Here is an 11,492-nt window from a genome sequence, read left to right as displayed (position 1 = left end):
CTTGCACTGCTTTCTGCCTTAATTGCATTTTGCAATTGTATATTCTCTAGTATGAGAATATAAATGCTACCTATACTCCTCTGTTTTGGTTATTAAGTATCCTTCAGTATCACTTCACCACATTTCATTGCCAAAACAGAGATATTTTCTAAATGTCTATTTTCTTTCAGTGCACACCATGTCATGTGGGTTATTTCCATATTAGTTTTGTGTCTTTTGGTCTGGCTCGTGGAGCTACTCGCTCTTACTGGTGGAGTGGCTACATCAGACCCCTCTTTCAGTTTAAACCCATGTTTTCGCCATGCCAAATTAACAGCCACCCTTTGCATGTGAGTGCTGAGATGGGAAAGGCATATCTGAATGAAAAGCACGAATAACAGCAACACGCATGGTTCTCCACAACTGGTTGCACTCCGTGTTCTTCAAAGGGCCCTCTGTCTTTCGCTCTCTCACTTATTGTGCGCCGGTTCAGAGCGGCAGTTGACTGCGTGACACAGAGTTTCCTGAGCCTCGCTGCTCGCAAACACACAAACCGAAATACTGGTTGTTTAAACCTGACGATACTGTCAATATGGGAAAGGTCAGACAGTTATGTATATGTTTTAGTCCTTCCCGGATGTTTCTAAAGTCAATAGGTCAGTGTAAATTTGCGTTGATATAGACATGTGCCTGTCTTGGTTATTGGCCAACAAGTTCCTTAAAATCTGACAACTGATAGGGGTTGGCAGTTCTTACTGGCGCCTTCGCTGCAAACGCTTCTGGGAGTGGCAGTTGCTAGGCAAGGTCAAAAGTTTGATTAATGACATTCGTTGCTGTTTACCTTTCACCTTTGGTTGCATTATCTCGTGAACTCACGATGTGATGACAGCATTCGTTCCTGGTCCTACGGCACATGTGCAGCATTCAGTAGAACAGGTTCTGCATGATTCAGAGCTGCGCTTACAACTTCCTATTATCTCATGAATAATGGGGTGATCAGCATGTGCTGTAGGACAGACATACAGGAAGACAAGGCAGGTGGGTGACAAAAAAAACAATCCCAGAGTGATATCAAAGAGCAAATTTCATAAAGTACGAGTGTCTTCTTTCACTAATAGTAAAAATATTTTATTAGCTTATTTACACCTAATCTGATAGACTAATTACACAGTCCGTTATCTTTTATTGCCTTTAAATAAAATAGTTGGTGTGCTTTTACGTCTACGTGAAGTCAAATGTCTGCAAACAAGCTATGATTTGACTTTTTGACCTCTAAAGTGAAGAAGTGAACTGTAACCAGAATCCTGGTCTTCATGGGGAACATGTACATGTGTAAAAATAAAAGAACTTTAAAAAAGGAACTTTACGTACCTAGACTACACTGATGCCCTAATGTGATTGGAGAGGTTTTTATTCTGAGGGATAAGCCTGGTGCTTTCTGTCTTTTTCCTTGTGTTATCATCTGGTGTCTCGATAATTATATGTAAACATAAAATACTTACATCATCTAAATAATGCCGATTCGATGACATAAATAATATCGTTTTATGACTGTGACAAATGAAAATCTGATATCTTAAAACCCTAGTGACAAAAAATGAAAATGGCCTTTTGATTCTAATGCTACATGTAAAAAAAAGTCCATGTCGGACTGGTTTGCACATTTCTTTAACTAGGAACGTGCCCTCTGTAGTTTTTTTTGATTCCTCATATACTACTGACATAACCACCAGGGCAAAAAGCATGTATTCATTTGCAGCTGAAAATAGTCCCCAGTCCTTTGTGGAATAGCATTTGCTTAAACACACAGCACAAGACAGTCTGAATTCATCTGAGAGTTCTGTATTCGGCTGTAATGAATGAACTTGGGGACGAGAGCCATGGAGAGGGTCAGAAAGTCACACACTGATAGATTTAAGCTTTTTCTTCTTCTTCTTTTTAAAAATTATTGATGGTAGCAAAGCTCTTATTATTTAAAAAGACAGGAAAAAGCCATATTCTGTAAGAATTCCTTTGAATCACATACAAAGACAGTAATAACGCTGCTTTTGAATCTTCTCTCCAAACACAATAACGCCCATTCACCCGTTTTAAGGATCCATCTGAGTTTCATGCAGGACTTTCCTCCTCAAACCAGCAGACAGTACCGTGGTTTACCACTTGCATTTTTCGGGAGAAGAGTCATCATCTTATTATCACCTAATAAGAATTTGAGCCAAAAATTAAGTATTTTATTTGGTGGTAGCATTTTGCATGTGTGTGGCGTGGTATATGTTTCAGCACACTTTAAATAAGTCACAGATGGGCGTTCTGGTAGAACATTAATTCTATAGTTTCCACAAATTAGAGAGGATTCTCTTCTTCTCATGACTGTCTTTCTCTTTGCCAAGATCTAGAGTAAAATAGACATGCGAAACTGCTGACAAATTTCCATGAAGGTCTGTGTTATGACTTTCCACTAAAGGAGTGGATTTTGCTATAGGCATTGATATTTACAGACAATATGCACAAATTATGACAAATTACAAGCATTCTTCTAGTTTAAAAAAAATAGGTCGGCTTTCATGGCATTGTTTTCAAAGAGTGCATTTTAATTGTGTTTGCAAACATAATTTCATGGTCTTTTAGTCATCTGTGTATAATAATCAAATCTGGCCTCTGCAATTTGATGTGATCCTGTGGTTATTCTCTTTATTGCTGTATTGCTGTATCCTCAAAGGCAGCAAAAAACAGCAGCGGAGTCTCCTGAGAGAAAAAGTGAAATGATACGTTTTCATTTAGAAAGCCAAATGTCATCATCATGTCTCTGTCCCTTTTACTTTTAGAGCGTCTGGTTGATGTGGTGAGCTGGCAGAGCAAGTAAGAACATGGGAGGGAGACATTTATCATCCCCTAGACTACAGAGCTGTAACTCTGCCTGCTTGGAAATCCTGTGGACAGTCAGTGGGGGAAAAATAGCCAGTAGTGACTGCATTACAAGAATGATACAAGAATTTTCACAGACCCATTGCTTTGATCTTTACATTCTTGGTGAAAAATGGTTTAATTCTAAATTAATCTAATAATAATATTTAGAATATTGATAACTTTTGGATGTGTTATGAAGGATGTGCATCTTTTTGCATGTATAACTTGCACTGTCTGATCTAATTTAGTCTAATTCTTTCAAGAAAATATTAACATCACGCTGGCGACCATGACAGTTTTAATTCATGAGCGTTTCTCACACGCCTGTCAAAAAATAATGTTCTGCTCGTCAAGGATGAGGATACGCACATGTTCCAGCATTGTACATGCTTGCATGCACCATGTTTCCACGGCAAGGCAATTCATTTGAAATTTCAGACATGACTAGAAGTGCTGACACTGACCTCCTTTCTAAAACTGAAACTTTGCCAACTTGCCACTCTCTTTCTAAAAGGTTTCTCGTGTATCTTTCTTTGCTTTTTCCAAGACCTGCCATGTCGCCTGTTCTGAGATGCTCTCTTGTTGGCTTTGACTTGTGCAAAGGCAGCGGATGAGTGAGTGAGTGAGTGACTCCTGGCGAGCCTAGGGTAGTTTTCCCCCTTAAAGCGAAAAGAGGACACAATGTAAAATGCCTCAAACCAAGCAAAGTGTCAAATTCATAAACTGAACTTTGGTCTGTGAAGAACTCTCACTCTCTCTTGTACACATGGCAGACACTGATGGATTGTTACAGTTGAAGACAGGAGCGCCTGTTCTAGCTTTTTAAGGAACCTCTGTCACCGTTTCATTTCTGCTTGGATTATTAATAGTACTTAATATCATATCCATTAGGCTCAAGGAGGCCAAGTTCCTATCCATCTCTCCAAGTATCTGTTTGAGTTTTTGGTATTTGAGAATCCTTTCAAGTCTAAGTTTTAGAGGTAAGACCCTTAAGACCAACAAGCTCGGTGCCCAGAAGTATTAAAGCCTGGGCATCTGCATACTTTTGTGGTATTACTTGCGTTTAAAGTGTATCGCATTACGTGGCAAATGCATTTATCAATTTAAAGCGAGGAATCCAAACCAATAAATGCTCATGTGTATCATTTTACATTACAGTTCAAGTAAAACTAACGCAAGTAGGAATTTCTGTATGCAGCTACTGGATTCATCTGACCCGAGGCAATTACAGTCATCTGCAGAGAGATCAGATTGTAGATCTTTAAAAAATACAAATTCTTTTTGACTGTTGTTTCTTTTCAATAAAAAACAACATCTGAAACTAGCCCACCTGCTGCTCTTTGAGCACAGAGGGTCTGCTGAAGACGCAGTGGGGGGTATCACTTGCTGCCCTGATTGATGACCATAGGTCCCGCAGGAAGTAACCCCACCACCATGAAGGAGTATTTTGCGAACCCCAAGTGGTATCCGGGAAAACATGAACGACTCCAGTCAGGGAGCGTGTGTACTCAAAGGCCATCTTAATGTTTGGACATATTGAGTCACTTGGGATTTTGCTGCAAAGGGGGAAAAGAATCAGCAGCTGCAAAATAGAGCTTATGACACCCAGATTCCAGCATGTATACCAAAACCAGCCAGTAAAAGACATTAAAGTGCTTTGTATTAAGAAATCCTGGCCTTTTACAGTCGATCATTGCCAGACATTTAATATTTAACTGCTTTTGTAACGGCCGGCAGACAGTGGCAGGGACAACTGCTGTGTCTACGCTTGATTTTGAGATTGTTATGATTCAGAAACCGTTTTGAAAGCCCACAACATGATCAAGCTGCATACGCTGTACCCAGCAAAATTCAGCAACACCACTATGGCAATCGAGCTGCATTCCAGTTATGCATGTATGCCCTCGAACTTTACAACAACAACATCAGAATAAAAGAATCATAACTCGATATGAATAACAAAAAGCTAAACTTACTGAAATTCATGATAAGTATTGAACTGATCCTCCCTCCAGTCAACACACTTTGAGTTAATGTGTCTGATTTTGCTCAGTTTTATCACTTTAGAATAAACAGATACAATCAATAATCCCAAAAGGTGACTGTCACCTCAGCTCAGTCAAAATACTGTCAAGTCATTTCTGACCGACCTGAAAAGTTAACAGCTTGGAGCACTGGGAACTATAAAGCCACAGCTATTAATTTTTAAGGCATGCTGACGTCAAAAAGGGGGAAGAAACACATTTAGACTATATGACAACTCTTTCTAGCTGGATGTGCTGTTAAAACCACAGAAATGCTCATTGTTACTCAGCCAAACTAAACTGGGTCTGTCACCGAAACAACAGCAGTGCTCACATTCCCCCTGACCACACGTCCTGCATCAGTTCCACTGGAAGTGATGCAGGTTTTACACGGGAACAACAAAGAAAATTCAAATTGTATTCGTCGTTTTTGTTGTTGTTGTTTTTTTTTTTAACGAAATGTATTTATTTGCTGATTTATTTTATATTGCAAGTATGTATAAATTTAACATTTAAAAGAATTTTAATTTTTAAAATATTGGTTGCCCAGAAAATAATCGGGGGGGATTTTTTTTAACATTTTGGATTTGTAATTAAATGAAAGTAAAAACAAACAAGTAAGCAAATAAATAAAAACAGTGTTAATCCACTTTTACTGGTGAAATATGCAAAAGTGCGAAAATATTAACGAAAATATTTATTTCTGACCCAAAGTACAGTTAGACGTTTTGCATTGAGACAAACTAGTGGATTCATACACAACGATAAGTACCATGATAACATCTAAGACCCTGCCTCACATACCAGTGGGCTGGATTTGTTAAAACGCACCATAAATAGGGTCGATTGACCCCCACACATAGAGGCCAAACATATAAGTGAAATCATACATGACAAACGTGGTCACAAAAACCTTCAGTGGCGCACAGTGACGTCTATTAAGCTGTGAGAAGTCTTTTCGTTAGGGCTGGTACAGTACAGCCAAACAGGTCACAGGAATAAACAGTTTACACAGAGAGAGCGGGCAGAGCCTATAGGCCTGTATGGGAAAATTCTCGTAATTTCTATGCGGGACAACAGATCCCACAGGCGGCATGTGGGTGGATTGGACTGTCAGCTGCTCTCCTGCACACACCGTTCATTAACGTGTATGATCAGCCCTCAGATTTTTATCACGGTATCAATTACAGGCCCGATAGCATCAGCCGAGGCGCCCAGCCAGTGGGGAGCTCTTTGGAAGTGTAGGCAGGTTATGCCTGTGTAAACACAGTAATTACCTTTCCCGGTAAGTAGTAGTACTAATCATTCTACCAATATAAAGAGTATAAATCCAATCAAAACATTTTCTCATAAAAGGCAGGCTTAAACTTAATCTCTTTGTCATCGATTCAAACAGGTTACAGGTCATTAAAAGCCTCAAAAAAGGCCAAACGACGCTTTCACAGCTCTTTATTTCACCACCGCGTGGAAAACGGACAACAGTAATATCTGGCAATATCTTAAAGGCCTGTGCCATCACCAATATAGCCAAAGTTAGATTTCAGGGTCCTAATGGTAGGTTACATTTCTGGTAATCAAAAGCATAATGATTAAGAAAAACTGGCACGAACTGGGGTGAGCCGACCATGGCACTGTCACGGGCTGAAATTAAAAGAAAACTTTACTTCAGCTTCTTCATCTGATTTCCAAATCATAAACTCATCACCTAGTCCCATAAATTAGGACTGAACCAGCTGGTGTCCTCTCATTGATCAAAAGTGAAATGATATCAGCGGCAACAACATGTGGCATTTAAGAAAAAGGCTTTATTTTTGAATATTTACAATGAAATTATAAAAATATATAATTAAAGCTTTGGCAAATATTTTACATTTAGACAATTTATATAATTTGTTCACATCGTTGAGTCACTGTAGAGTCATGGCCACAAATTAAAGATAAGATAATGATAAAAATGGCGGATTACAGACCAGCTCTGGTTTTAGGAAGAAAACATCCAAGGCGGAGGAGACTTACACAATGTTTTTTGATTTTTTTTGTAAATCCTGCAATCTCAATTGGAGAATATACTGTCCAGCAACATGAAGGGTTTCAAATGAAAAACAAAGAAAACTATCAGCCAGTGCGGGGTAACACCGATACATCCATACAAGCTTACATTCATATGGCCGCAGAGACCGGTAAAGCTATTCTGCACTCATAATGCACGTGATCTGGCCCGTGTTTAGATGCAAACAAGCCGTTAGTGTTCAGACTTACTGTCGCAGTTGTTGAAATGAGTTCATTTAAATGGTTGTGGTGACTAAGGTGTTATAATCCCCGGTTATGATGATGAGGTAGGGAGACTGAGTCCGTGCACACTGTTCAAGTCTTCATGTTGCTGCTGCTGCTGCGGCTTGCTCAGGGGACTGGGCGGTTTTCTGTCTCCTGCAAAAAACAGAAGAAATATACAGTGTGCAAATTCCCATCAGGTGATTATTTGCTTCTGTAGAATGGGTCTAAAGAGAACTGTTTTACTTAAGTTTAAAATCCACTTGCTTTCCTCAAACTAGAAACATTTTCAGACGTATTTCCTTAAAAAGTAAGTTTCGAAAGGCTAAAATGGTCTCGGGCAACTTGGCTGGCATGAAGTTGTCCAAGTCTGAAAGGTCAATATTTGATCATTGTCATACAGTTAGACTTTCTCTGGGATTGGGTGTTTACATCTGTTACGGTCATTGCTTATTGCAAAGTGTGGGTGCGTGACAAGAGAAAGGCAGGGAGAGAACCGCGTGGCCTTGTGCGGCCACCAGCTGAATACATTTCAAAAAGTAAAAAATAAAACAAAAACCCAACAACAACATTTAATAAAAAAATTACAAGTAATAATAATAATGATAATAATAATATGCCTGTCCTGTACCTTCTCGGGCCTGGTGTTTAAAGGTCATCGGGGAGTGGATTTCTCCTGCGTGCATGCTCATCCCGCTGCTTGGGTGGGACAGAGCCGGGCTCTGCGTCTGCCAGTGGTGGTGGCCCGGGGCCACGTATCCGCCTGCTGGCCCACTGTACACCCCGTACTGATTGGTTGGGGAGTAAGCACACGCCGGTACATAACTAGACAATGTCGAGGAAGGCTGTGGACAGGCAGATAAGACATGCGGAAAATAAGCACAAACACACAAAATTGACAGAACTTCTAATTGCAGGCTGTGTGACAGCGGCATGTGGCCTTCGGCAGTGGTTCTGAGAAACGGTGCTTGGTGTTTGAGTGGTTTCGAATACATGTGTTTCACTATAATTTAATTTACCATGAATACGCTAAATTAGAATATATACGCGCTACTAGATTTCCTCCATCGACCATCCACTTCAAAACTCAAAAGACTCGTTTACCCAATAAAATCCCGCCTGAACGCAAAAAGAGCTCTGTGGATGAGCCCTTTTTACGGTTTTGCCACAGGCCTTTGTAGCACGAGCATCTGGCATTAAGCACTTTGGACTGTTTCTTTTACAGAAAATAAATTTAAGCAATGCAAGGTGTGCATACGTGTGCAGTTTGAGTGTAGAAAGGTCACGGGCCGTGCAGTGTACCCACAGATTTTTACCTGAGCATATTTTATGTCGGCATCAATGGCTGACTTGTCAATCCCGTTGACTGTGTGCGCGGCTGGGAAAGCTGCTCTGTTGACACTACCCCACTCCTCCATTTTTGGTGGGTATCCCTCTGTCCCAGCAATTGCTGATTTAGAGACAGTAACTTTACGTTAAAAGTGTGTAAAAATTAAAAATTCTCAGGTTTCAGAAAATCAAAAGAAAAAACAAAGGAAAGGTAAAGAAAGGAAAATGACAGGGCAGTTTCATTTAACGTCATAATTATAAAAGTAGAAGACAGGTAAACAATTTCCTCACTAACTTTTCTTGAGTATCAAACAGATTTAATTTTCAATACTGAAAAATAGTTTTCAAGACAGGATAAATATAATATTTAATACTATAATAATTATAATTACTCCAGCGCGCATCTTAATAATGAGTAATAAATAAATACAACTGTCTTAAAAAATAAACAGAAAAAAGCTGTTTGGTTAGAAGGCAACAGCAGCTCATTATAAACATTTCTCTCCTTTTTAATGATTTTTTTTAGGTTTTATTACATAATAAAGTCCTACATGTTATTTTTTATGCGTATGAAAGACAGAGAAAATATAATTGCATAAGGTTTTGAGGAATTTGATCGAGAAAGTATATCTTTAAATAAATATATTATATATATATATATATATATATTTTTTAGTTCTACATATGTTTTGAATAAATTCAGTTGGAACACAACCGTAGCTGTGAGACCCAACAGTAGATGAGTAAATGAGTAAAATGAGTAAAACACCAGCAAGGCAGAGGGAAAAAAATATAAGGAGTGCTTGAATTATTAGGTTGGATGTAGCAGGTGGGCAAGGTGTTTGTAAATGTATCATCCCATGAAAAGGCCCATTGAGCGTGGCCTTACTACGTTCTGGCTGAATGGTGAAATGGAGGCCTGTGCACATTTTAATGGGCACATTGTCCCGTCTGTTGCCATAGCTGCTTGTACGCAGAGGTATGGAAACTAGTCGTGTGGAATTGCACAATAACCAGCTGTTCAAGTTTATTAAGCTCTTATTTGTGAGAGATAAAGTGTCGTGCATTTTGAAGCCTGTGATTTTAAGGATTATAAAGTGTCGTTTTCCTCACCTGTAGGATCCATGAAGGCTCGTATTCCGAGGATGTTACTGACGGTGTGCGCAGAAGGCCAGGCCCTGGAAATGCTCACATGTCCAGCCGTCACTGGTACTCCAGGAGGGCTGCCCATTTTAGTGCTAGTGGGTGACATAGTGTTGGGGTAGGAATAAGGGTATATGTGGTTGTAGGGGAGGCCTGCCTGCGCGGAGGCTTGCTTGGTGCTTTCATACTGGTTAGGCTGGGAGAGATTTCCAATCTTGTTGCGTAAAATCCTGCTGATCGAGCTAACCGACGGGACATTGTACTTGTCACAAACACCATCAGCCAAAAGCCTGTCCCGGATCTCCCAAGCAAAGATCCCGGGGTCATTTTGTTTGTAGTCCCTGATGTTTTTCACCACGTTCGGCGTCGTGACTCGGGGTTTGCTTCCACCGATGGCACCGGGTAGTATGGAGCCAGTCTCGTTGTACCTCGCTAAAATCTTGCTCACGCAGCCGTGGGAGACTCGGAGTTGCCTGCTTATATCACAGGGTCTAATCCCGAGCTGAGCCAGCTCTACAATTCTTAACCGTATGGCGTTAGGTAGAGGTCGGCCGTTGACGAACACACCGCCCAGTTGGTTCACCTCTCCATAGGTTTGCTCTGCAGGAAAAGAGAAAGATACGAGTTACGTGTTGTTACTCTTTGAGTTGAGTCCACTAATGTGATCAAAGAAAATATTACAGCGTGTTTTTTCATTGCATTTATTCTGACACATATTCAATTAAGCGAAAAAAAATAAATAGTGAGAGGCAAAAGCATTTTAAAATGCTCAGCTGAGACCGTTTGATGCAGTTCAGTTGTAATCCACGCCATAAACCGAGTTCATAAAGCTGATAGCTGGTTAACCTTTACTTTGCAACTATACAAAGTATATAAAGTGTTTGGCTGGGATTAGCCTCCAACACAACAAAAACATAAAAAATGGCGAGCTCGAAGAATACAAACAAGAGCGCTTCAAAGAAACGCGTCTCACTGGATAATTGGTTCTGTGGTTAAGTTTACGATTTAAAGCTTTAAACAGGCTGTCATTCCTGCTCAGCAGTGCTGGAAAAAATCCCCCAAAGAATAAATTTGTTCTCCAAAAGGTTTTTTTTTTATTTGCACATTATCTGAACTTGGAGAAGGGGGAAAAGTTCCTTAATTCTCTTTTTACGCAGGCGTGCTGAGTTTGGATACGCTTCCATAAACTACATGTCACTGAAGCATGCAGACGGTAAAGGCTTACCCATTTGCCTATATGTTTCGAGATGCTTGGAAATATAGGTGTCCTTTCAAATGGCTGAATGCGCCGAGCGAGATCAGAGAAGAAAAGGGAACGGGAGGAATGAGCCCCAGAAGAGAAAACGTAGACCTTTTTAAAATCCTCCGAAAGCAGCGTGCCCGCTTCTTTTTGGAAGCAAGTGCCTGCAAGGTACAATAGCGCCAAAGTGATCTTCATCCGATATATGCAATTTAGAGTTATCCCGGGAAGTCCGGAGCCTGCTGGAATTAATTTGGAGCGTCCTTCAACCCTCGCTGTTATACGCCGAGTCTCTGCTTTGGTTTCATTGGTCGTCCTGTGCTGGAAATGCTCTCAGCCAATACAAACCCCATCCGGTTTAAAGCTGCGCAGCCTCCTGACAGTTTTGCATAGAGGGAAGTGGAGACAGGGAAGCGTTTCATCCACCGTTTCTGGTAAGGACTTGTAATATGGGAGATGTAATAAGCGGGATGACAGTAGAGGTGTAACCTTGCTGAACTCGTTCCAAGTAATTTCAGGGCTAAAATAAAATGGAGCCATTTTTAAGACATGTATTAATATCGATAACGCACGTAGTTCAGTTTGACGGTCATTTTTAA

At 40.3% G+C, this 11,492-nt stretch overlaps 1 protein-coding gene across 1 annotated transcript; it reads right to left on the bottom strand.

The window, feature by feature from the left end:
- Positions 1-6,701: 6,701 nt before the first annotated feature.
- On the bottom strand, positions 6,702-11,198 carry pax1a (paired box 1a). Its single transcript, XM_005738979.1, has 5 exons — positions 10,879-11,198; positions 9,624-10,253; positions 8,498-8,631; positions 7,813-8,026; positions 6,702-7,337 (listed from the first exon to the last, which is right to left on the bottom strand). The coding sequence occupies exons 1-5, from the start codon at positions 10,880-10,882 to the stop codon at positions 7,234-7,236; spliced, it is 1,086 nt and encodes a 361-aa protein (XP_005739036.1). The 5' UTR covers positions 10,883-11,198; the 3' UTR covers positions 6,702-7,233.
- Positions 11,199-11,492: the final 294 nt, after the last annotated feature.

Source organism: Pundamilia nyererei, unplaced genomic scaffold (assembly GCF_000239375.1).
Source record: "Pundamilia nyererei isolate P.nyererei 1_Seehausen unplaced genomic scaffold, PunNye1.0 scaffold00088, whole genome shotgun sequence".
Taxonomy (NCBI): domain Eukaryota; kingdom Metazoa; phylum Chordata; class Actinopteri; order Cichliformes; family Cichlidae; genus Pundamilia; species Pundamilia nyererei.
The sequence above is the reverse complement of the archived record's forward strand: the minus strand, read 5'-3'. Positions and strand labels throughout refer to the sequence as shown.

Excerpts from the sequence above, each read along its gene's own strand:
- pax1a (XM_005738979.1), bottom strand. Across the intron at positions 8,632-9,623 it reads AGCCTTCATGGATCCTACAG|CAATTGCTGGGACAGAGGGA; the intron begins GTGAGGAAAACG and ends TCTCTAAATCAG. Across the intron at positions 8,027-8,497 it reads CCGACATAAAATATGCTCAG|CCTTCCTCGACATTGTCTAG; the intron begins GTAAAAATCTGT and ends GCCTGTCCACAG.